General features: G+C 41.2%; 1 protein-coding gene across 1 annotated transcript in view; it reads left to right on the top strand.

The window, feature by feature from the left end:
* The window catches only part of DNAH8 (dynein axonemal heavy chain 8), a 1,666,792-nt gene that overhangs the window by 1,181,650 nt on the left and 457,406 nt on the right, over positions 1–27,736 (top strand). Inside the window, 2 exon segments of the mRNA XM_033937418.1 lie at positions 5,395–5,529; positions 10,067–10,228. Of these exon segments, the coding sequence (XP_033793309.1) occupies positions 5,395–5,529; positions 10,067–10,228 (297 nt within the window).

The raw sequence follows: 27,736 nt of genomic DNA, 5'->3' as shown, positions 1-27,736 counted from the left end.
TGTCGGTTAGAAAAATGGGCGGAGAAATGGCAGATGAAGTTCAACGTGGAGAAATGCAAGGTAATGCATTTAGGCAGTAAAAATAAGGAATACGAGTACAGAATGTCAGGTGCAACTCTGGGGAAAAGTGAACAAGAAAGGGATCTGGGTGTACTGATAGATAGGACCCTGAAGCCGTCGGCACAATGCGCGGCAGCGGCAAATAAGGCAAATAGAATGTTAGGCATGATAAAGAAAGGAATCTCGAGTAGATCGGAGAAAGTTATAATGCCGCTTTATAGGGCAATGGTCAGACTCCACTTGGAATACTGCGTCCAACATTGGTCTCCCTACCTAAAGAAGGATATAAAACTGCTGGAGAGGGTGCAGAGACGAGCAACTAAACTAGTGAAGGGTATGGAGAAACTGGAATATGAGGATCGACTTAAAACACTGGGATTGTTCTCCCTTGAGAAAAGGAGACTGCGTGGGGATATGATCGAGACCTTCAAAATACTGAAAGGAATTGACAAAATAGAGCAGAGAAGATTATTTACAATGTCCAATTTGACACGGACAAGAGGACATGAAATGAAGCTAAGGGGGGGCAAGTTCAGGACTAATGTCAGGAAGTTCTGCTTCACACAGAGAGTGGTTGACATCTGGAATACTCTCCCAGGGGAGATTATTGCGGAATCGACAGTCCTAGGCTTCAAAAGCAAACTAGATGCATATCTCCTTGAGAGAGGCATATAAAGATATGGTTGGCTATAAAATAAGCCAGGTGAATACCTAGCAGGGCCTCCGCGTGTGCGGATCGCCGGACTTGATGGACCGAAGGTCTGATCCGGAGATGGCGCTTCTTATGTTCTTATGTTCTTATGTTCTTATTAGCCCATCAGAAACAAAAATATAATAAATTCTGGAAAAAGATTTATGAACATGTGAATAAAACGAAAAATCTCGATCATTAAAATGAAGAATTCTCTAAATATCCTTTAAATTACAAGAATTTATAAAATTTTCCAACAACCCTAAAGATTTTAAAATTTTACTAGGTTTTTTATCCAATAAAGGGTCCATAACAGCATTAAAATCTCCTGCCACTATCAAATTATTAGCAGCCAGTGGTAAAATTATTGGTTGTAGAGTTTTAAAATATTCAATTTGATTCGAATTAGGGACATACACATTAAATAACGCCACGGTATTATTGCCCATACTCATGTTCATATGTACCCTCCTTCCTAATTTATCTGCAGCCACCATACTAAATCCTGCTGAACATTTTTTATTTATTAAAATAGCTACCCCAGCTTTTTTCCCCACCGCCGGTGCAAAAAAACAATCCTTCACCCAATTACCAATCAATTTTTTTGATTCATCTCCATTAAGGTGAGTCTCTTGTATGAAATAGACATCCGCATTCTGTTTTTTTAAATATAGCAATGTTTTTTTTCTTTTTATCGGATGGTTGAGACCATTAACATTTAGTGAAAGAATCTTTAGAGTCATTATGTTAAATCAAACCAATAAACCAAAATATTCCCAACATCAATATTATATCCTCTTTTCCCCTTTTTAAAATTATTATTAGACCCCATCCCCTCCCCTGTACCCCTCCCCATACCCTTAATCCCCACCCCCTCCCTTCCCTCCCTTAAATTGCATGCCAGCTTTGAAACGCACACCTTGACTAGGCAATAGATAAACTCCCCACAAGCTATATTTATAATTTCTAATCCATTAGCCAGATAATTATAATATTAAATGAAAATCACTTTATCAAACAGGACTTCTTTATCAAGGATTACCTCCTCCTTTTTTTTTTTTTTTTCCTTTCTCTCATAAACCATCTTTTCTCTACTCACTCATTACAAATAAGATATCTTTGTAATAAATAAATAATCAAATAAACTTTTAAAATTACAATCATCCAAACCAGATTACACCCTATACCCTCAAGTCAATTAACACCTTTAAATATTATTTAATATATATTAGAAATCATCCTTCCTAACTTTTTCTTTTCAAAAAGTATATTAAAGTCAGACCAACTTTTAGCAAAACCTACAGTATTATAACCACTGTTACATTAACAGATTTGCAAATGCAAAACCTTAGTCCATACATAATATCAAACTTCCTCTTCTTGAAATGAGGTGTTGTATGTCACATTCCAAATCTCCTCTTGCTTGCAGATCCATACCAACTAGTGTCCTCTCACTTTCTGCTTATACATTCTCATTCACATCCTTTGGTCCATATAAAATCTCCTCTTCAAACTATTTTTCATAAAGATTTGCAGTGGCCACGATTTCAGACTTACGGTGTCAATCAAAAATCCTTCACCTCATACATATATAATCCCTGTTTCTTTATTATTGACCACCACAATATCTGTCATTTTTATTTTAATGTCAGACCAACTATATATCAGAACCATCTTTAATAAATCCTCTGCTGCATTAATGGATTTTCCATTACAATGTCATTATTCCATATATCACAGCAGACTTCCCCTTTTTTTTTTTCTTCAATTAAAAATTATAAGGCATACAAAGTCACATTCTAACACACATCTTGCTTGCAGATCCATTCTAATTAATGTCCTCTTGCTTGTAGAATATACTTTCTCATTCTCAGTATCATATATAACTTATCTCCTTCAAACTGTTTTCCACAATCCTCCAACATTTCCTCAGTCTGTCTTTCCAATCAGCAAGTCAATTCAGCCCATCTATTCAACCACTTTCCTTTAAAAAGTCTGTAATATTGCATCTCATATACTCTTACAGGCTACATTCCATTTGCCTCCTGACAAGATGGAATGTGGAATGTTTTTGAATCCAACTGCAGTCCTTCCTTCAGAATCCCATTAACTTTTTTAAACATATGAATTTCTCAAACAAAAATAAACATTACAACCAAGAAAGTAAATACTTTCATCCAGATCTCCTCTTAAGTAGCCATTGGTGATTCACACTGCTCCAGAAACTCCTTAAGTTTTGCTGCAAATTCATAATTCAAAGTTTTATTCTTATAAGTGACCCGCATAATTGCTGGGTATATGAGACCATATCTAGCTCCCAGACTTCTCAGCTGTGGTCTCAGGTCCAATAACTGCTTCCTCTTTTGTGCCGTTGCTCTAGCAAAGTCAGGAACGATGTAAATCTTAGAGTCCTGACATTTTAAATTTTTATTATCTTTGGCTAATTTAATTATTTCAGCTACCTGCTGATATCTCAGTAGCTTAAAAATCAGTGGACGTGGTCCTTTCTGGCTGCTTGTCAATCTCGTTGGGACCCTGTGCGCGCATTCGATTTCCAACGGGAGCACCTTTGGCAAAAAATTGAGCAAAAATCCAATTGGATCCGACTGTTCAATTCCCTCTGGGACCCCAAGCACCCTTAAATTGCTCCTTCGTTCCCTATTAGATTAATCTTCCAGCTCCCTTTTCAGGGCTTCAATTTCTTTACTGTGTTCCTTATGCTGTACACTTTCCTCCTCACACTTTTCCACTCGTTTCTCTATTTGGTCCACTTTCAATTCCATCACTTGCAGTTTATTTGACAAACACACCACCTCTTCCTTTACTTCTTTTATACTTTTAGCACATTCTAAAACTATTTCTTTTACCACCTGGATTTCCTTCATTATGTCTTTATTTTCTACATCCTCCGGCGGCAACAGAACTGACAGCAGGGAAGCCGTATCAAGTTTTGACACTTCCTGAGCTGCTTCACTTCCTGAGCTGCTTCCCGCTGTCAAATTTTTATTTTGCTTACCCGAAGCCATAATCAATCTCCAATTCACTTTTCAGAGCGAAATTTGAAATTTTTCCTGACTATATTATCTGTCAGTTAGCTTGCCTTCACAGAGCTACTCCATTACCCAGCCATCTTTGTCCGCTCCAAAGCCACGCCCCATCTATCAAGCTTTTAATAAACATAAACAAAGAGGGATTCCAAAATCATGAATTGAGCAGAGGCAAAGAAGCACTGATATGGGACACCAGTATCTCCAGTACCCAAGAAGCATCGGCACCAAGAGGGCTTTTCCCCACACCCCGTAAAAGTAGTGCCAATTCACTGGTCTCCCCAAAGATGGAACCATGCCTCCAGTTCATCTCTATTATCTTCATAGGCTGTCTCCATACCCATACCAGCCATGCCTGACCCTGAGGAGCAATTCCAGGTCATGATATAAGAGGAGCTAGAGCATATTCTGTCTTGACATGATGCTGGGACATCACAGTGCCCTCTAGTATATCTTGGAGGTCAACACCCTGCCTGTCAGGAAGTTGTTAACACTGGTGCCCAGTCAGGCTTCAGAACTGCTACTGACTGATTCAGTTCTCCTCTCCAGCTCATCAGGGGATCCATAGCACTCTCACCCAAAACCTGCCACGTGCAGACTCAGACATCTCATGAGGATTACTTTGCTGAGTCTGATTGAGACTCTTGGGGATCTAAGGTAGAGCCAGTGGGCCCCTGAAAGGAGAGATCTCTTGGCCTTCCCTCTGACTCCTCTTCATCCCAGAAAAGTCTCCCTCAGAGGAGCTCTCTTTTATTCACTTTTTGAGGGAGATGACAAAGGCCATCCCATTTACATCGTAACATAGTAAATGACAGCAGATAAAGATCTGAATGATCCATGCAGTTTGCCCCATAGGCCTGGCTGGTTTAGGAAGCAAAAACTCAACCCAGAAGCTCTCCATGTTTTGCATACACTCTTCTTAGAATGTAAATTGCCGTAGCGACTTCTTCTGTAAGCCTTCCATGTTTGTGTAGGCTCTTGTTTTGCATGCTCTCTTCTTTTATTGTAAATTGCTGTAGCAACTTCTACTATAAGCTCCCCATATTTGTATGGGCTCGTGATTAAAATCACCTTAAACCTTTATAGGCATAGAGCGAGCATAAACCTCAGATTAGATTAGATTTCTTGTATAGCAGTTCTAAGTACTTGCTACTGAGCCTACAAACTAAGGCCCCCTTTTATCAAGCCACATTAGGGTTTTTATCACTGGCTGCAGCGGTAAAAGCACCGATGCTCATTGGAATTCCATGAGCATCGGAGCTTTTCCTGCAGTGGCCAGTGATTAAAAAAAAAAAAAACACTCAACACAGCTTGATAAAAGGTGGCCTAAGTTAAAGAATTAAGGGGTCCTTTTACTAAGGCGCATTATTGTGTCTTAACATGCGCTAAAAATTAGTGTGCACTAAATGCTAACGCATGGCAATGTGTCCATATGATATAATGGACGCGTTAGCATTTAGCGCGTGCTAAGACGCACTAGGACGCCTTAGTAAAAGGAGTTGTGAAATGTATTTATTTGCTTGTGTGTAAGACCTAAGTTGACAGAATTTTGAATCTGAATTAATTTATAAATACATGCTTTGCATTATTTTTTAGGTTCATTATGACTTTGGCCTAAGAAATATCCTTTCTGTATTGAGAACTCTTGGAGCTCAAAAGAGGGCAAGGCCAGAGGACAGTGAATTAAGTATTGTCATGAAGGTTCTGAGAGATATGAACCTCTCTAAATTGGTAAGAATTTAATTGCTTTAATATTAATAAAGCTTCTCATTCTCTGTATAGCACCATCACAATGTTTCCCACATGACAATCAAGCTAATAGGATATTTTTAATAAACTGTATGTAGGTACGCAGATGTCTACATACGTGAAAAACTTATATGAAAATTGGATCTTCATCCAGTGTGTGTAGAAGTACTCATTTATCTGTTGTGACAGTATGCTTTCTTTTGCAATGAGTTGGAAGAAGGGGGGTTAGGTTGAAGGAAAGAATGTATATATCAGGATTTTGTTTTGAAATCCACATAAATACTTTGTACCAGCACCCAACTTCTACTACTGGGCTGAGCTTTAAAATAAGTTTACAGGCCTATAGTTAATCTCAAAATTTCTCCATAGAATAAAAAGCCAGATTTGATTTTATTTCACTTTTTTCATGAAAAAGGCATTTCAGATAGGTCTCAAATTTTTTCTAAGTTACCTTGAATATATTGCAAGCATGAAGAAAAATCATACATATTTCACCAAGAGCTGGTGAACAGAGGAATCCTCTCCCTGGTCTATAGCCGATAACACCTCCTGGTCCTCCTTATGAGAGGCTGCCTCTTCCACCAGGGAAGAATCATTTTGTGACAATAAAGGGATTAAATCTGATTCTTTATCCTCCTAGTCCCTGTCTAAGGTACCATCTGAGTCCAGAATAACTTCTGCTCTTATAGAAACATGATGGCAGATAAAGGCCAAATGGCCTATCTAATCTCCCATCCGCAGTAATCATTATCTCTTTCTCTCTCTAAGAAATCCCACGTGCCTGTCCCATGCCTTCTTGAATTCAGACACAGTCTGTCACCACCACTTCTTCTGGGAGATTGTTCCATGCATCTATCACACTTTCTGTAAAAAAGTATTTCCTTAGATTACACTCTGGAACCTATCATCTCTTAACTTCATCCTATGCCCTCTCATTCCAGTGCTTCCTTTCAATTGAAAGAGACTCGACTCATGTGCATTTACGCCATAAAGGTATTTAAACGTCTCTTATCATATCTCCCCTGTCCCGCCTTTCCTCTAAGGCAGACATGTCAGACTCTGGCCTGTGGTATAATAAAATTTGGCCCGCCAGACAATTACAAAATTTTACTTAAGCTGTCCCACCGGCAGACAGGTAAAGCGCTGCATCAGCTGTAGGTTAATGCCGCTTCCCAGTCTCACATTAAAGCAGCCTTTAGAGGATCACTGGTCAGCTGTAGTGAGTCTAGCAGGCTACCATTGCCTCTGCAGCACGTTCCTCTGCTGCGGTGTCATACGTCAGAGGAGGGGCGAGACCGCGGCGGAGGGAATGTGCAGCGGAGGCCACCTTTAGATCATCACATATAATTATACCCAAGTCCTGCTCTTCTGTGACACACATAAGTTCTTCACCCTCTAAACTTTCCCATTTCTTCAGATTTTTACAGCCCAAATTCTTGACCTTGCATTTCTTAGCATTAAATTTTAGCTGCCAAATTTCAGACCATTCTTCAGGCTTTACTAGGTCTTTCTTCATGTTATTCACACCATCTGGGATGTCTACTCTATTGCAGATTTTGGTATTATCTGCAAAGAGGCAAAACTTACCTGACAGCCCTTCAGCAATATCACTTATAAAAATGTTAAAAAGAACAGGCCCAAGAACAGAACCTTGAGGCACACCACTGGTAACATCCCTCTCCTCAGAGCGATCTCCACTGACTACTACCCTTTGTCGTCTTCCACTTAACCAGTTCCTGACCCAGCCTTTCACTTTGGGGCCCATTCCAAGAGCACTCAGTTTATTTATTAGATGTCTATGTGGTACACTGTCAAAGGCTTTCTTAAATCTAAATACACCACATTGAATTTCTGAAAAGGGAATTATAAAGGTATGAGACTCATGGTGGGGAAGAAGATTAAGAACAGGATAAACACTGTAAAAATGCTAGAGCAAGCATGGTCCCTTTTTAAGGACACAGTGACTGAGGCGCAAAATCTATATATGCCGCATATCAACAAGGGATCCAAGAGGAAAAAGAACAAGGAACTGGCATGGTGGTGAAGGAAGCGATCAGAGACAAGATGACTTCATTTAAGGAATGGAAAAGGTAAAAACGGGCAAAAACTGGAAAAAGCACAAACATCAAAGCAGATTCCACAAGATGGTAAGAGGGGCCATAAAAGACTATGAGGAAAAAAGCCAAGGAGGCAAAAAACTTCACGCCGTTCTTTCGATATATTAAGGGGAAACGACCCGCTAAGGAAGGTCCGTTAGATGACCATGGAATAAAGTGAGTGCTAAAGGAGGACAAAGTCATCACCGACAAACTGAACACATTTTTTGTGTCTGTATTTACCGAAGAGGATATACACAACATACCGGAAGCCAACAGGCTATACGCAGGAAACAAAGACGGGAAACTGACAGGGATAACAGTCAGTCTAGAAGAGGAATGCAGGAAGATTAATAGGCTTAAAAAACATAAATCCCCGGGACCGGATGGCATCCATCCAAGGGTATGCAAGGAACTGAAAGGAGCTATAGCTGAACTACTTCAACTAATAGCCAATCTGTTGATCAAATCAGGAAGGTTTCTGGAAGATTGGAAAGTGACGAATGTTACGCCGATCTTCAAGAAAGGTTCGAGGGGAGATTTGGGGAACTACAGACCAGTGAGTCTGGTATCAGGAAAGATGGTAGAGGTGCTGATAAAGGACCACATTATTGATCACCTTGACGGACACAATCTGATGAGGACCAGCCAGCACGGCTTCAGCAAAGGAAGATCTTGCTTGATGAACTTGCTGCACTTCTTCGAGGGAGTAAACAGGCAGATAGACAAGGGTGACCCGGTCAACATTGTATATCTGGATTTTCAGAAGGCGTTCAATAAGGTTCCGCATGAACGAGTACTTTGAAAAATTGCGAGCCATGGAATCGTGGGTGAAATACTCACGTGGATTAAAAACTGATTGGCGGATAGGAAACAGAGAGTGGGTGTAAATGAAAAATACTTGGACTGGAAAAGCATCACGAGTGGAGTTCCGCAGGGTTCGATGCTTGGACCTGTGTTCTTCAACATATTTATAAACGACCTGGAAATTGGTACAATGAGTGAAATGATAAAATTTTCAGATGATACGAAGTTATTCAGAGTAGTGAAGACACAGGAGGATTGCGAAGACCTGCAATGTAACATAAACACGCTCGAGAAATGGGCAGTGACATGGCAAATGAGGTTTAACGTGGATAAGTGTAAGGTGATGCATGTCGGTAATAAAAATCTTATACATGAATACAGGATGTCCGGTACAGTACTTGGAGAGACCCGCCAGGAAACAGACTTAGGAGTACTGGTCAACAAGTCAATGAAGCCGTCTGCGTATTGCGCGGCGGTGGTGAAAATGGCGAACAGAATGCTAGGAATGATTAAGAAGGGGATTATTAACAGATCGGAGAAGGTTATCATGCTGCTGTACTGGGCCAAAGTACGCCCTCACCTGGAATACTGCATCCAGCACTGGTTGCTGTACATGAAGAAGGACACAGTTCTGCTTGAAAGGGTCCAGAGAAGAGCGACTAAAATGGTTAAATTGATCAGATTTGTCTGACAAGACCTACCTCTAGTGAATCCACCAAATTTTAGAAACTTCACCATTCTATGTTTTAAAGTGTTTCCATTAATTTGCTTACCACAGAAGTCAGACTTACTGGCCTGTAATTCCCTACTTCTTCCTTACTTCCAATTTTGTGTAGAGGGACCACATCTGCCCTTTTCCAGTCCTCCAGTACCGCTCCTGACTCTAGAGAAATATTGAAAAGATCAGTCAGCAGTGCCTCTAGAACTACCCTAACTTCATTCAGTACCCTCAGATGCACACCATCGGGTCCCAGCGCTTTATAACATAGTAGATGATGGCAGATAAAGATCCAAATGGTCCATCTAGTCTGCCCAACCTGATTCATTCTAAAAATTTGTTTGTCTTTTTTTTCTTCTTCTTAACATCTATTTCTGGGCAAGAATCCAAAGCTCTACCCGGTACTGTTCTTAGGTTCCAACTACTGAAGTCTCCCTCAAAGCTCACTTCAGTCCATCTATACCTTCCCAGTCATTGAAACCCTCCCCAGCCCATCCTCCCCCAATCGGCCATATACAGACACAGACCGTGCAAGTCTGCCCAGTACTGGCCTTAGTTCTTCAATATTTACTATTATTTTCTGATGCTAGATCCTCTTTGTTCATCCTACGCTTTTTTTTAACTCCAGTACCATTTTCATCTCCACCACCTCTCTCGGGAGCGCATTCCAGGCATCCATCACCCTCTCCATAAAGAAGAATTTCCTTACATTGCTCAACCTCAAATTATGTTCTCTGGTTTTACCATTTTACTTTCTCTGGATATGACTGAAACTTTATAAGGTTAATAAGTGATAAATTGAAATTTATAGCAAAGTGAACAAAGTAAAAGTAATCTATACACAATAAGGAAAAAAAATGATTAGTACATTACAAAATATGTCTTCTTGGTTACTTAGGTGGATGAAGATGAACCTTTATTTCTCAGTCTGATAAATGACCTTTTCCCAGGAATACAGCTGGATAGTAATACATACGTAGAACTGCAGGCAGCTGTATCTAATCAAGCTGAATTAGCTGGACTGGTAAATCATCCACCCTGGAATCTTAAACTTGTACAGGTACCAAATGATATTTCTTTATTATTTTGAAGAGGCATAAATTATTTGTTGATGCTCAGCTATTGTTTTATTTTTGTAAGAACAACTATTCATAAGCTGAACATAACAGGAAGCCTTAGTACAATAATAGAGGTGTGATCAAAGGAGAAATATTCAGTGGCACCCTTCAGCTACTTTAAGTGCAGCTGAATATCTGCGGCTGAGTTGGCCAGTGGGATATAACCAGGTAAGAGCCTATCAACCCAATTTAATCTGGCTAAATATCTGCTTCTATAGAAACTAGGGCTAGTCCAGTGGTTCAGTATTAATGACGTGTATTCTCTGAAGAGTTCCAGGGTTTCATTTGCTACTGCAACTCGTTACTCTCAGGTCTTCCACTTAGCCATCTCATTCCCCTCCAATCCGTCCTGAATTTGCCTGCATGACTTATATTCCACAAGAGCCGCTATACTTACGTTACCTCTCTCCTAAAGTCACTTCATTGGCTTCCCATCCATTTCAGACTACAATTCAAACTCCTCTTACTATTCTACAAATGCACTCATTCAGCTGCCCCTCACTATCTCTCTTCACTTATCTCCCCCTATGATCCCCCGTGAGCTCCACTCAACTGGTAAGTCCCTCCTATCTATGCCCTTCTCTTCAACTGCCAAATCCAGACTCCGTCCCTTCTGCCTTGCTTCACCATATGCTTGGAACAAGCTGCCCGAATCCCTAGGGTAGGCTCCGTCTCTGGCAGTGTTCAAGGCCCAGTTAAAAGCCCACCTCTTTGAGAATGCTTTCAACTCCTAACTCCTTTCACCTTGGGTTCTGCATCCCCAACCATATATGTCATGTCTGTCCAAGTTACATTGTAATCTCTTTCGAGCAGAGACTGTCTATAAATGTCAAAATATACAGCGCTGCATATGCCTTTCATTGCTATATAAATGATAAGTAGTAGTACACCAAAAGTTTGTTTTCTGGAGATGATTTGGAATGTTCACACATTCTCTCAGTGGTTAATTATGTTAATTAATCTTTATTCATTTTAAAACACTTTCAATAAGTGGAAACAGAATAGATTAAACATTTAACACTTTAGACATCACTTAAAATTTTAAAAGAATCATACAGATCATTACCCTCCTCTCACCCAACCTAATTTTTATCATCAAAGTAATTATAAAATTTTAACATATTTTCAAGAAATATATTATACATAAATAAACCTAAATTACACATATATAATCAATCAGACTTATTTATCATCCTCAAAAATATCACCCTTCCCCCAATTCCCTGGATGTGCATTTTCTAACAAAAAAAAATCTTAGTTATAATAATTCTACAAAAGACGTCAATGGGGCCCATATTAATTTAAAGCTTTTAATATTCCCTAACGAATCTGCGTTCATTTTCTCAAATTTATATCTTAAGACATAAACTAGCCCATCAGAATGTAAAGTTGAGATGATCCCAGTTCTTCCAGTTCCTTGTAATCAATTGTATAGCTGTACTTGTCATAATTTAAAAAAGACGTCTTTTATATTTGTCTAGGGGATCTTTGATATGCAAGATGATACCACAAATTACGACTTCATATGTTAAAAGGAATTTCTGATTCTAAAATATTATTAATATGTCTCCAAATTTATCTCCAAACATCAGAATTTTCAGGCAATAAAACAGTAGATGATCCAATGTTTCTATGTTAAGGTGACAGTGCCAGCACTTATTAGATTTAGAAATATCTAACTTATTCAATTTAACTGGGGTCCAGAAAGAACGATGTAACAAAAAGAACATAGTTTGTTTCATAGATGCTGATGCTGTACACACATCCTCCAAGACCAAATACGTGGCCATCGCGATGCAGAAATATACTGCTTGATCTCAATGCTCCAAATATCTCTAAGAGCGTTTTGGGGTTTTTTATTCATAAGTTCAGATATTAATTTATACCACTTAGCGGCTTGATGTCCTAGCATGTCTGCCTGAAAACATAGAAATTGCAGGCTATAAAAAATTTTTAAATTACGCCATTCAGGGAACCCTTTCTGAATAGCCTGTTTTAATTGCAACCATTTGTAAAATTGCAGTTTTGAAATACTAAAAGATTGTTGCAACCGTGTAAAATCAAGGAATTTCCCATTTAAAATAATATCCTCATGATTGTCATGATTTAATGCCATTTTTCTATTAATTATACAACACTTAGGGGTAAATTCTCTATTACTGCGTTTAACTTAGGCGTGCTTTGGACGTCCGATGTAAGTGAATAATTACGGAGTTAAGGGTCTTAATTAATGTTAATTGGGAAATAAACGACACATAGACGTCCCTAAGAGGTAGTTGACGGACTGACGTCTATAGAAAGCATAGTCCCGTCTCCAGCTCTGAACGTGGGCGTTCCGTGGGCGTGCCAAATGGGGACGCTAGATAGGCGCTACCTTAGCGAACACCTGCGTCTAAATATCGTGTATTATGTAGACGTAAGAAACCCTGGTCTAACTTGGATTTCAATGCCGTTTCAACTTTCATAATTGCTGCTCTTTTTTAGACGCGAGGCAGACGTTCGCTGTGTTTTTTCATCAATAATTCCAATAGTGAGTTTGAATAGGTAATTTTCATCTTTTCTCTGTCCTAATAAATATAATGTCAATGGAACACATTATATTGCATGGATAACAAACCACATTTCTGCCCAAACAATAATATAATTTACACATGGCTTTTACAACCCCCTTTTTTTTCTCAACAAACAGCACTGCAATCGGCTCTCTTTTGAAAGCAAAGAAAAAACAGCACACATTATCAGCACTTAAAAAGAGAATAAACAGATATACACCTTAACATTCAAGCTTCCCTCATTGCAAAATGGAGGTCTTCAGTTGCACAAAACTGACCTCATTGTGACCTCATGAATCTGCACCTTCAAAGTAGTATGCCACAATTAAAAGATGTGCTGGGTGTAGAACTCACAACCTCTGGATGTTAGGAGCACAGGCTGGCTCCTAACACATAGAGCTACAGCTGCTTCTACTTAGGTCCATCTCACCACCCTTTCATATCATACTTGACTGAGCTGTCTATGCTCATTAGCTATCATATCAGGATGAACTCAAATAAGTTTAAGCAAAGGAATGCCTAAAGATTTGGAAGGTTTTCAAGTAGAAAACAAATATCAAATATGTATTAAAGAATTGCAGCACAAATGACGCTGATCGGTAAGGGCAAAAAAACACCACTTTTCCGGGTATGACGCCTAAACGGAACAGATTACTTACAGTCATATATCCATTAGTATAGTGCTTAGAATGAAGATTAGTGTGTGAGAAAAATGGAGCTCCACCTCACATGTATTCAAGCACACTTGGGAATATGGGTTTGGGGCTCAGTGAAAACAGCGCTTTTAACCATTGAGCTACCACTCTTTTGTCTCAGCCTACTATGACATTATAGCTAAACTCCTTTTCCCTTAGCACTTCACTAAGATATGATATGACAAGGGAGCCAGAGACATTGGAGCAAAAGTTGCTGTAGCTCAGTGAGGAAAGGCACTCTACCAATCCTCCGGGCTTTGAGGGTTCAAATCCCAGCCTGTATTTTACTTGTGGCATATCTGCCTTCCAGGTGCACCTTGATGATGCTTTCCACTTCTTATAGGAGTTGAATATAACATTACTGTACAACTTTGCTGTGTAGCAGAAAAATAAACTTTTCCCCCTTCCATGCTAAGAATTTGAGTTCAACTCATCTTATATTTCTCCTTTTAAACATGGCATACTTTGTTAGTTTTTTATCATGGTAAAGTATACATTTCTGAAATGGTGAAGAAACAATAATATACAACTGCAGTGTTTTGTCTCCTAGCAGAATTAACTGCCTATAAGAAGCGGTATAAGCAAATCCAAACTGCTATAAGCACAAGAAAGCATTTCTAGGTCAACACGGTAATGCTCCTGTTCCGAGCTCTGACCTCTGAAACTCCCCGGTTCGACTCCCACCTTTGCTCATTTTAATAAGGTCCTAGTTTTTTCCTATTAGCTCTTATAACAGGGTCTACATGGTGGACTTTGCCATTTGTAAGGTGCACATTTCCCTTTCCAGGCAAACCTATTTTCAACTTACCATGGCTCGGACATCCTAAGCAGTGATGAGAGCACATTAACCAGGCGATCCACAAATGTCATTTGCTGTCAGAGGAAAGGTTTCCTCTCATCACTGCTTAGGATGTCCGAGCCATGGTAAGTTGAAAATAGGTTTGCCTGGAAAGGGAAATGTGCACCTTACAAATGGCAAAGTCCACCATGTAGACCCTGTTATAAGAGCTAATAGGAAAAAACTAGGACCTTATTAAAATGAGCAAAGGTGGGAGTCGAACCGGGGAGTTTCAGAGGTCAGAGATCGGAACAGGAGCATTACCGTGTTGACCTAGAAATGCTTTCTTGTGCTTATAGCAGTTTGGATTTGCTTATACCGCTTCTTATAGGCAGTTAATTCTGCTAGGAGACAAAACACTGCAGTTGTATATTATTGTTTCTTCACCATTTCAGAAATGTATACTTTACCATGATAAAAACTAACAAAGTATGCCATGTTTAAAAGGAGAAATATAAGATGAGTTGAACTCAAATTCTTAGCATGGAAGGGGGAAAAGTTTATTTTTCTGCTACACAGCAAAGTTGTACAGTAATGTTATATTCAACTCCTATAAGAAGTGGAAAGCATCATCAAGGTGCACCTGGAAGGCAGATATGCCACAAGTAAAATACAGGCTGGGATTTGAACCCTCAAAGCCCGGAGGATTGGTAGAGTGCCTTTCCTTCTCTGAGCTCCAGCAACTTTTGCTCCAATGTCTCTGGCTCCCTTGTCATATCATATCTTAGTGAAGTGCTAAGGGAAAAGGAGTTTAGCTATAATGTCATAGTAGGCTGAGACAAAAGAGTGGTAGCTCAATGGTTAAAAGCGCTGCTTTCACTGAGCCCCAAACCCATATTCCTAAGTGTGCTTGAATACATGTGAGGTGGAGCTCCATTTTTCTCACACGCTAATCTTCATTCTAAGCACTGTACTAATGGATATATGACTGTAAGTAATCTGTTCCGTTTAGGCATCATACCCGGAAAAGTGGTGTTTTTTTGCCCTTACCGATCAGCGTCATTTGTGCTGCAATTCTTTAATACATATTTGATATTTGTTTTCTACTTGAAAACCTTCCAAATCTTTAGGCATTCCTTTGCTTAAACTTATTTGAGTTCATCCTGATATGATAGCTAATGAGCATAGACAGCTCAGTCAAGTATGATATGAAAGGGTGGTGAGATGGACCTAAGTAGAAGCAGCTGTAGCTCTATGTGTTAGGAGCCAGCCTGTGCTCCTAACATCCAGAGGTTGTGAGTTCTACACCCAGCACATCTTTTAATTGTGGCATACTACTTTGAAGGTGCAGATTCATGAGGTCACAATGAGGTCAGTTTTGTGCAACTGAAGACCTCCATTTTGCAATGAGGGAAGCTTGAATGTTAAGGTGTGTAACTGTTTATTCTCTTTTTAAGTGCTGATAATGTGTGCTGATTTTTCTTTGCTTTCAAAAGAGAGCCGATTGCAGTGCTGTTTGTTGTTCACTTTTGTTTCCTTGCATCCTAACAGTTCTCAGAAGTGGTGGAATTTGCTGTTTCTCCTCAGCATTCTGCAGCCACAGGTGCATGAGATACTTTCATTTACTCCTAACTACAAGCCATTCTAGTAGGAATGTGTTTCTTTTGATGCAATATAGGCATTGGCCAACAGCTATGAGTTAAATCAAACTTCAGAGGGCTTGGACAGGTGTTGAAGAAAGATCCAGTTAGGGGGGGATGTTTTTGGTGGGGGAGGGTGTTCAGCATGAGAGAGAACAGGTTGCATTAAATATTAGACAATGGCTGCACATAATAAAAGCTGAAGCAAAATATTGATATGTAAAGGCAAGGCTAAAGAGTTACCAGGTGTCCTGGCTGAGAAATGAATATAAACTATTTGCTAACCTTACTCAAGACTTGAACCCCCTGATGTATGGAAGATGAAAAGCAATGCCTTAAGGCATAGAGCTATAGAGGTAACTTTGTTTAGAACATAGAGCTTTGTATCAAAGCTTAGAGATGTGAAGGAAAGGACTACAATGTCACTTCAGCTGTATATGGCAAAATGACATCCAATGCACATCCAATTAGATTTGAATCCTAACGGTTCCTATGACGTCAGACGCTAATTAAGCGTGCTTTAGTATATAGAAAGCTTTGGCACAGCCATTTTTCCTATGTAAGACCCCCTCATGTGAGTTGGTGTTTGTGGTGTTCCGTTTCCTCAATGATGAAACTTTGTGCTATGACTTGCCTGTTCTCCTTTATACTCCCTTCTGCCTTTGACACTCCTCCCCACCCCCATTATCTGTATTTCTTTAGTTTATGGATTTTTCTGGGTGTTGGTGTGAGGGATTGTTGAGGACTTAGGTTTTGTGTTAAGTGTGGAGGGGAATCAATTGTTAGGGAAAAGAAAGGGCCAGGTCAGGTTACACACAGATGCCCACACCCACCACTTTCCCTGCTTTCATAATGTCATGGTCTGCCCCACCTCCATTTTCCATATTAGCAGAGTACACCAAAAAGAAAGAGCGGAGGGGGCCTACAACTTTCAATTAACTCCAAGTGGAATGGATGGGAACCTGTGTTTAAATATGGGAAATATGTCATCAACCAAGGCAGCTACTGCACCAGATGGGATACATATTAATGAGATTCTTAAGTTGAATGCAGGAGAGGTGTCTAGATATGGCCAGACTTGGGGGAGGGGGGGGAGAGATATGCTGGATAGTAGTCTGGAATGAGAAAAGATAAAAGCAAGAGGTGGAGGATGTCATGGAGGCAAGGAGAGATTAGGGATGCAAGGGTATTTGCAAACAGAAAGGGTGAAAGGTTGACACTGGGGATGGAAGGAGATTAGGGAGAAACACTAGGTTTTGAGGTGGAATGGAGAGATGGCATGTAGGTTCCAGCCCTCCCCTCCCCTGGTATGCATCAAGGAAAATAACAGAAAAGAGAGGGACAGATGTTGATGCATAGGGAGCTAGGTTGTGAAAGGTGGGATAAGAGGATTGTAAGGGATAGCCCTAATGAGCATGCATGAGAGACCTGCATCTAATGGAGGTGTCAGCCATCAAATCTACCACTATGCATATCCATTAGGGGTATCCTCAAACCCTAACTGGCCTAGTGGTCGTTCATGACACTGTTGGGACATACCTCTGTAAACCACATGATACAGCAATGTAGCTCCGTGAAGCACCTAACGAATACAATATAAGCTGAAACACAAACACACTGTCAGCTTTATATGTTTCATTTATTTGATGGATTTTATTGTAAAACATAAATCCATTGACTTGCTGTTGTACATAATAGATGGAAATATGCATAATATAGGATGCAACCACAAAAAACAAAAGGGAACAAGCCTGAAGAAGTATTTAATACCTTATTTAACTCAGATAGTGCTCAGAATCCACGGATGGAATAGAAAAAACTCAGGATGGGGAACAAACCCCTAAAGAGATTGGTCATTGAAAGTGCTTCATTCTGTTTAGCATGTCCATAACATAGGTGAGTATTCAATGATTCAAAAAAATATAGTTTCAAAAAGTGCAAGCAAACTTAACTTCAAAGTCCATACAGCGATGGTCCGGCAGGGTTCTGACGTGTTTTGCCAAGGAGGCTTCTTCAGAGAACCCGCTGTGCTGTGTGCAATTCAAAATTAAATGCTTCCTGGTTCAAAGGAAGAAGTCTTTCATTTCCTGTGACAAAGATGAAGTCAGGCAAATGTCCTGGCTGCCAACAGATGGCACAGGTTGCACCTTAAGATGAAGTCAGGCAAATGTCCTGGCTGCCAACAGATGGCACAGGTTGCACCTTAAGATGAAGTCAGGCAAATGTCCTGGCTGCCAACAGATGGCACAGGTTGCACCTTAAGATGAAGTCAGGCAAATGTCCAGGCTGCCAACAGATGGCACAGGTTGCACCTTAAGATGAAGTCAGGCAAATGTCCAGGCTGCCAACAGATGGCACAGGTTGCACCTTAAGATGAAGTCAGGCAAATGTCCAAGCTGCCAACAGATGGCACAGGTTGCACTGCTTACAATTGGAGTGGTGAATGAAGGTAGCAACATGGCTCCTGGAGAGCTACAGATCCTTGGAAGGGTGTAATAGTTATTATCCAACTATGATGCCCTCGATGGGAGTTGAAGCTGATGAAGATTGGCACTCAGGCCAGGAGCTATCTGGATGAAAGATCTGCAGTGACTGAACCGTGATATAGAGGCTGTGGCATGTACATGCAGAGGATGTCCAGTGGAGCCCCAGAGTCCATGCAGCATGACTGGCCTGGGAGTGTTCAGAGGACATAGTGGGTCCTAATGGGGGTCCTTTCCTTTTCCCTTTCCCCGGCCAGGGCCTCGACCCCGGCCATGGGTGGCCGGGGGGGAACCCTGCCTGGTGGGAGCCTGGCTGGAGGAGGTCTGGGAGGTGGATTGAGCTCCAGGATCCCCATGGGAGGCAGTCTGGGTGATGAGCTGGGGGAGAAGGTGTGAAAGAATGCCACACATGTCCTCCAGAGCACGGCGTGTCCCTGCCTGCTCTTCCAGCATTGCAGCCTGCAGGGCACGTGTTGCAGACTGCTCGGCCACCAGGGAGGTCAGGTGCTGGTTCATGACATGTGTGGCTTCTTTTATCTCAGCCACCTCCCTGATGAGCAAAGTTTGCCTCTGGTGGATGTGGTCACCCACCTCCACCAATTGACGGTGGAGCTCATCAGGGGGGGCCTCCAGCTCATCACCCTGATGGAAATCTTCCTCCCCCAGGGCTCCGACCTCACCCACCTCTTCTTCCCCCTCCAACTCTTCCCCCTCCTCTACTGCCCTGTTGTCATCGTGGGGATGAAGGGGGGGCGCCGGTGCAGCTTGCGTATCACTGTTCTGAGGAGGAGGGGTGGCGTACGATGTGCCAGCCACTGCTTCCTCCTCCTCCTCCTCCTCATCCCCTTCATCCCTATCAGCAGCAGAAGGAGGATGGGACGCCTGTGCAAAAAGACAAGAAAATAAACATTGGTATTAGTTGAAAGCGGTAACATCTGAGAACATCATTTGAATTGCATCACAGGTCACAATACTGTACATCTGGTCATTTACAAGGTATTATGCAGGCTAACATATGGAACATTAGCAACTTATTCCACATGTTAGGCTTCCAAGAGTATCAAAACAGGCAATGGCTTTTATTGTATTACTATGAATTGCATTGGTTGTATAGTACTGTTGTAGTTTAGAAAGATATAAAATATGAGTTAAAACACCAACAAGTCAATGGCTTCTATGTAAAGTGATTTTACCTTGGTGCCCCAGGGAAGTATCAATGGCTCCCACAACAGGAGCTATTCCAGGACCCACTATGTCCATCACCTCACTCTCCAGGACAGTCAGTTGGAGGTTGCCGCAAGGACCCTGCGCATCAATCCGTTCCTGCTTCTGCCGGACCTCTCTCCGCAGGGCATGCCACCGTTTTTTCAGAGCCTCTATATCACGGCCCTGATGGTGTACAGCATCTATGTCACTGCAGATTCTTCTCCAGATAGCATGCTGGCCTTCTATCCCAATCCTATCAGCTTCCCTCCCAAAGAGGGAATCATAGTTGGCCCCGACTTGGGCCACAAGGATCTGCAACTCTCCATGCAAGAAATTCGATTTTCGCTTTGGAGCCATGTTGCAAGGTGTAGCCATCTTTTCAGGCTACTTGTAGAACACGTTCAAACACCCCCCCCATAGAACACCCAATGAGGTATGATGGGCGTGGTTAGGAAGCAGGCCAAGGAACCGCACCCGAACGGCGCCCAATAGGCATAGAGAAAGTTTTCCCGCCATGCTGACGTCAGACGCTACATAGGCGTGCATGGGTATAAGAAGGTCCAGGTGAGCAGTGTTTCCTTTCTATTCTGTCCTATTGCTTATGCAGATGTTTGAGACTTTACTCTGTCTTAGTCTTTTACATTTTTTTTCCTATCTCTGCCTCCCATTTCTCTCTATTCCACAGAGCCATTAACAAGCTACATGTCATTCTAATATGTTGTTTTATCTTTTCTAGAAGCAGCTCAGATAGTAAGTCCAGGTGAGAATGATATTTTGTAAGCTACTTAGGTGTCCTTATGATAGAACTAAAGAAACCAACCAGCAAAAACTGACTTCTCTTTATGGGCTTTCATTGTGTGCTATTATTTATAATAGTTATTTTATTTCTGATATCTCCTACTCTCCATTCCACAGGGCTGACAAAAATGACTGAGAAGACTGATAAAGACCATGCTGGTAGATATTTTGCTGGTAGAAAAATGGATATGTAAGTAAAATGGATGTGTTCATACATGAGAGGGTTTACTCATAGAGTTAAAGTTAATTCTTTGTAGAATCAAATTACAGGCAAGTTAAAATCAGGTGAGGAATGGTTCTGTGTACTAACTCATTGATAAGAATAGGTCGGGTGTGTTGGGGGGGGGGAAACACTGCCATTCAGTGGACATCCAATCAGTGTACATGGTTCAGGTGGAAAACTCCTAATGAGTGCCTAATGGCTGCCATTTTTAATAAGGAGTCTAAAGCTATGTTATCACCTCTGTTACTTCTAGGTGTGTGTTCTGCCACAACTTCAGTGTTTAATTTTGGAGACATAGGTCTTTGTTAACAGTTTCTCTTTATTCTTCATTTCAGGTTAACTATGCTCATCACCTATGTGTTTGCCAGAGAGAGACCAGATGAGCAGCTCAGCACACCAGCTTGCACCTAGCCAAACAGTTGTAGGTGAGAATGATATATGGTAACCTTTATTTGCTTACTCTACTATTCTTCACTTGAGTCACTCTTCTGATGAGTGAAATAAATGTTCACAAAGCTAACATGTTTCACACTTCTATTGTTCTCTTCACACAGGTATCCTTGATGACTTTCAGGAACAATAGTAAATTGATAATGTTGGCCTCATAGAACACCATGGCACGCATTCCTGCTGTTATATGCACACAAACTTTTTGTTTTCAGTTAGTCTATTCCCTCACATGAGTTCTAAACAGTAGCAGTGGAGGATTACAGGTGATATTAACCCACACCATCAGCGAGTTAAGGCTATTGCTTTAACAACTATACCACGGTGACATCTAAGCAGCTCAACATAAATGAGGTTAACACATTGCTTCAGGGAAGGGAGGACAGATATGGACCTTGGGGGTTGAACCCCCTGTTTGTGAACCTTGTGTAAACCAGCTTCTCCTCTTTTCTGTTTTCAGGTGTCTTAGACAGGCAACTGCAGTATTGTCAGATGGAGTTTTGTATTACTGAGAGCAGTGCAGCTGTGAGCATCTTTGTGGTTTCCACACCTGCTTAACCAAAATAGTGCAGCTCAAGAACCAGGAGGATAGATTGAGGTATTTGGCCTATACTTCCATCACCTTCCGTGAAAGGAAGAAAAACCCACATGTCTCATTTGGATTCTCCTGGTGTGGAGCCAACTCTTACTAGCAGTAACCCTATTCCTCAACAACAAATCTACCACAGTGACTTATATTCTCTTCCTTATGTAGCCATTTACTTTGGAACAGGGACTGGCTTACTTTGCACATCATAGCTGAGATGTCGTCATCTACCTACAGTTGCATATACCCTTGCATTCACTTGCTTCTTTCCTAGATTCTGCAATGATTTGACATCAGAGTGGCTAGCAGGTAATAGAATGAATGACAGACCCCAATAAAGATTGTCAAACTTTCTATATGTCACCTTGTTGTTATATTGAAAAGGGCCCATTCAGCAGTCCCTCCTGAACCCCTATCTACCTTGGACTCTGTCCACTAAACTGCTGATGCTACAAGGTTAAAACCACACAGGAAAGTTTAAACTATAAACAATTTTTTTATTCAAATATAAAACTTTTAAAAATTTAACCTTTTGAAAAAAATAACTATTTACATAACACATAACGCAGGGAAAGAGGGTGGGTGCCCCCCAAGAGCAGCTTGAGCTACCTCAGGCGAGGGGGGCGGAAGAGGTGCAGTTATTGAGAGGGTGTATGGCTGCTGGCACCATGCCCTCTTTCGGCTACCAGCCGCAAGAGGGCATGTTCCATCCTCTCAACACACCCTCTCAATACCTGCACCTCTTCCAAGAGGGCAGAGTAGGGCTCTATCTCCCTGACCGCTCCCTCCTGAGGCTGGTCAGGCTGCTCCTGGGGGGGAACAGCAAGGAAAGGGGGTGGGATGGGAACAGGAAGGGCAGGAGAGTGAGGGGAAGGGCTATGGGTGAGGGAAGGGGAAGGTCCAACAGGGGATGGTGGTGCGGGTCCTGGAGGTAGTGGTGGTGCAGGCGGTGGGGGTCCAGGGGGCAGTGGTGGGGCAGGCGGTCCAGGGGGCAGTGGTGGGGCAGGCGGTGGAGGTCCAGGGGGCAGTGGTGGGGCAGGCAGTGTGGGTGGTCCTGAGGGCTCCCAGGGAGAATAATCCCCCTCCTCCTCCTCCTCCTCCCCTTCTTCTTCTTCCCTCTCCTCCTCCTCCTCCGCCGAGGACCAGGGTGGGGCTCCCTCCATCAGGTGCGGTGCCTCCTGAGGGGGTGCCTGCACTGCTGCTTGACAAGAGGGAAACAGGATACAGTCAGATATGTCCACAACACTTTTGAACATGACATTCTTTACTACGTTATTTTCTTCAAATGCTAATAACAGGATGCAAAGCACCTACTCCACTGTAAACATCAAAATGTAGCGTAAGTAAGTAAGGCAAGTAGAACACCATAAAGCCATTGTGACATGATATCACAATAGCAGCTTTACTGCAGATTTTATGATTAAGAATGGTTTACAGCTACTCAAGCATTTTCATCTATTTATTCTGGTAGGCTGATCACAAAGAAACACACGCTGGACTCATTACTCACCGGATTCAGCGCGCAATTCCTCCATCACCCCCTCAAGGAAAGCCCGCTCCTGGTGCCTCAGCAGCCGCCCCCTTTTCCTGAGATCCTCAACCTGGATAATAGAGAGAGAGAGGGAGGGATATGATGAGTGCCATCTAGCACTGTGGCATAACATGTTTACTTAAGTATTGACCTCTATAAGCACATAAAAATGGAGTATGCTGCCCTCCAAGAGCCCCTATCCGCTTTGCTGCCTGCCTCCACCCCCTTCTGCCACATGTTTTACATGAATGTATTCACGTACTCCAGCATTTTCCCCTTTCTGTGCTGGAGGCATCGCTATCTCTCTACTGTACCTGGGACTGTGGGGGGGGGGGGGGTAGAGATGACATGGCCAGCATCACAAGGAGGAGTGTGGGATTGAACTCACAACCCCAGGGTGCTGAGGCTGTAGCCTATCAGCACTGCCCCACATTACAGCATGTCCTGGTGAGCTTACAGTCATGCAGCAGGGGCAATAAAATAGTTTGGTCAGAAGGAGCACCGTGGCTTGAAACCCCTGACGTCAGGGTACTGACGCTGTCACTTTAAACATCATGCCACTATCTCCCTAGACCAGCAGATTGATACAGGAAAGTTGTAGGTATTTGAAATGACATAGCAGCACTTTAATATATTTGTTTTCCTTTGGCAAAGTTGATTTCAAGATGTTTCTATTACAAATGCGAAACTCGTGACCCAAAAATTAGTTGTGTGCATGTTGTGAATGGAATAGATGCCTTCTAGGAGCTGAATTTGTCATTTGAAATCCTACTACTGCTCCTTTGGGATATGCTTTAATTTCAGTATTCAATGTAAAAGATTTATTATGCACAATTGTAGTTTTTAAAAGGAATCAAGATTTACCCACAAAAACATGACAATTTGATTGAGACAGGTTTCCATCATCATTACATTTGACATGATTATTTGTGAGGGCCTGACTTGGAATACTTACTTCCCTGGGACATGAGGCTCTTCTGTTATACCGCCGGGTCAGGCGGGTCCAGGAGTCCCTGAACTGCAGGTATGACCTGCGATGGCCTGCCACTCTAAAATAGTGGTGCTCATGGACCAAAAAGAGCCTGGCCAGCAGCCTGGAGTCTTCAGTGCTGAAGTTTGGCTGTCTCCTGGCAGCCATTTTAGGAGAAATAACTGCGTATGAAGAACGGGCGATTCTATGACGTCACAACGCAAAAAAACGTGATGATGTGTTTGTGCCGCTTGGGCGTGCTTGCAGCGGCCGCTCCGCGCTACATCAACACTGTTGATTACATCCTAAACCACGCCGATATCGCTGTTATACAAAAAAGTATAGCAGAACGCTTAGAAGCTTACCATGTAAACCTAATGAAACTTCACCTCCCCCAAACACAATGACAAATTATAAATGAGTTCAACTCCCGGCTTGTCTTTTACTTGATTATAACATGAGGGGTTTATGCTGCAGGAGTGTGTTGTTGGGGTGTTGCAGGGGTGTCTAGGATGACAGAGAACAGTCACTTGCGTTTTCAACAACGCATTTGAATTTCTTAAGACGGAACTTTAGTGAGCCGGGGGAGGAAGGTCACCGCAGCCTCGCCTGGCTGCTGCATCTGCACTCCTGCTGGCCACAGACCTACTAATCACAGAGCAGAGATCACAGAAGCACGCAGGTATGTGCGCATGCGTGGCTAGGGTTTTATTATATAGGATATACACCTATCACATCTCATTTTCATCACAAACACATTAGCGAGACTATACACAATACATTACAAAGTTGAGCTTGGGTTTGATAAAATAAACAGCATAATTTTGACTCTGTATTACATTTATTGAACCATACTTAAGAATATGGGTGTTGCATCCGTGACAACGGTGCTTTACACCATTGAGCTACCAGTCTTTTGCCTCAACTGACTGAGATATGATAGCTAAGTAGAGTATACTTTAGCACATCACTAAGGTATGCTATGACAGGGGAACCAGAGACACAGGTGTAGGTCAGTGAGTAAAAGCACTATATCGATCATTTGTAGGTTGTGAGTTCAACTCCCGGCTTGTCTTTTACTTGTGGCATATCTACCTTCCAGGTGCACCTTAATGATGTCACAATGAGGTCAGCATTGTGCTGCTGGCTACTTCCTTTTCCTGTGAACTAGAAGCCACATTCAGGTCTAATCTGTGTTTTGATTCTGTTTCTAAGTTGGGCCAGTGTAAGTTATGGGATTTACCTTTGTTCTGAAGAATGAGCTGATTGTAGCAATGTTTTAAGACCAGGAGAGTGTTCTTTCGAGCAAGATATCACTTCTAAACTATCCTCTCTGAAATAATGTCTCTGGGAAATCGAGAGAAAGCTTATTGGATGACTTAGGGTGCCTTTCCTGCCAGTCTTTGTGGAACTTAAACGAAGTTTATAAGAAGTCTATATGGTGTTCAAAGTCCTATCCTTTCCACTTCTAATAGGAGGTGAGTATGACATTCCTGTACAGCTTTCTGTGTAGCATACATCTACCGGTTCCCACCTTCCATACTGATAATGTAAGTTCAACACCCACTCGGTACGTTTCATCTTCTAGTTCTCCTTTGAAACATAACATATTTTTTTTCCTTGTATTAATGGTAAACTGTACAATTCTGATATCCTAGAGGAAAAAATACAACACAGAAGTGTTCTCTGTCTGCCATTCCCTACCTCACTGATATTGCCAGATCAACTAATATATAGTTTACAAAATGGTATACTGTGTTTTGGTTATCCTTTTCATCATCCTGTACTTACAATGCTGAATGACTGATAATAAAGAGTATAAAAAAAGTATAATCTAAAAAAAAAAACCAAAACATCGTACCGAAGTCTATCATGGGTCCATTGGAGACGTCTTAATGACATTTCAGAAACCTGCGTCTATCTTGCGCCAAGAGGTTGTAGGGACGTCTACCGCACGCCTAAGTACCGTTTGATTGACACTTGCGTTTGCCGGACGTCTAAAGCACGCCGAAGTTAGACATACTAATAGAGAATTTACCCCTTAGTGTTGGGAGGGGGGAGGGTTTCTATTGGAGGGTTTATGATCTTACAATTAATAATGGGTTTAGAGGGAGGGTGGGGGGAGGGTTGCTTTTATGTTTATAAAGTATACTGATAAGATGTTCAAGTGGTCTATTTAATATTGTTAATATGAATTTTGTACACTTGATGAAAGCTTAAAAATGAATAAAGAATTAAAAAATAAAATAAAATAATATCCTCTAATGTTCTTATGCCTGCTTGCATCCAATCCTCAAGGCAATTTTAGATCCGCCTATTTGTATTTTGGAGTTTAGCCATAGGGATTGACACAAAGACTGTTCTATAGGAATTTCAGTTAACTTATTTATACATCTCAGGGTTTTCCAAGTGTCCAAAATAATGGTATTATCTTTAGCATAACTAGGAAGTTTAATGTCCAATACGTGAGATAAACGCATTAAGGACATAATTTTTCATTCCAAAATTAACCACTCTGGATAGTGTTCCATGAGATCATGATATAGGCTTGATGATACCTATAAAAATTTGGAAAATTTTCCCCTCCCTCTACAATTGGTTTTTGTAGTGATACTAAAGCAATTCTAGCAGTTTTGCTCATCCAAACAAATTTGGTGAGAATACTATTTAGTTTTTTGTAAAAAGAACCTTGAAAATAAATTGATAACATTCTCATTTGATAACATACCACAGGCAAAAATCATCATTTTCACTGTTTGAACCCTCCCCCACCAAGATAAATGTAACGGATTCCATTGCTAACACATTTCCGTAACATTTAATAATAAAAATTTTTCATTTATTTTCATTGTTTCTTCCAGTGTCTTATAAATCCAAATTTCCAAATATTTTATACCCTCTTCTTTCCAAAGAAAAAGGAACTGATCAAACAATCTTTTTTGAGAATGTATATTAAGCGGAAGGATTTCTGATTTATTCCAATTTATTTTATATCCTGAAAATTTTCCTAATCTTTCAATCAAGTCTAATAAATGTGGAATAGTAGTTTCAGGATTCTTCAAATGAAGCAAAATATCATCTGCGTATGCAGAAACTTTGTATTCCTGACCAGCATAAGGAATACTTTGAATCTCCTCTACTTGTTGAATAGCCAATAGTAAGGGTTCCAATACAATATCAAACAACAAAGGAGTAAGGGACATCCCTGCCTAACTCCCCTCTCCAGACGAAAGCCATCTGAAAAAGAATTATTTATATACAATCTAGCCAAAGGGGAGTTATACAAAGCTTTGATCATTTGTATAAATCCAGAACCCACCCCAAACCAATCCATTGCTTGGTACATAAAAGTCCATTCTACACAATCAAATACCTTCTTTGCATCCAAAGATACAGAGAAGGCTGGATCTTCCATGGATTTTGTTAGGGTCAACATATGAAGAGCTAATCTAGTATTATGTGAGGAATGTCTATGAGCAACAAATCCAGTTTGGTGCATACCTATAATATAAGGGAGAGCCTTAGCCAAGCGTAGAGCCAA

The sequence above is a fragment of the Geotrypetes seraphini genome, chromosome 3, assembly GCF_902459505.1.
Source record: "Geotrypetes seraphini chromosome 3, aGeoSer1.1, whole genome shotgun sequence".
Lineage (NCBI taxonomy): Eukaryota > Metazoa > Chordata > Amphibia > Gymnophiona > Dermophiidae > Geotrypetes > Geotrypetes seraphini.
Note: the sequence above shows the minus strand (reverse complement) of the source record. Positions and strands in the feature narration are given on the sequence as shown.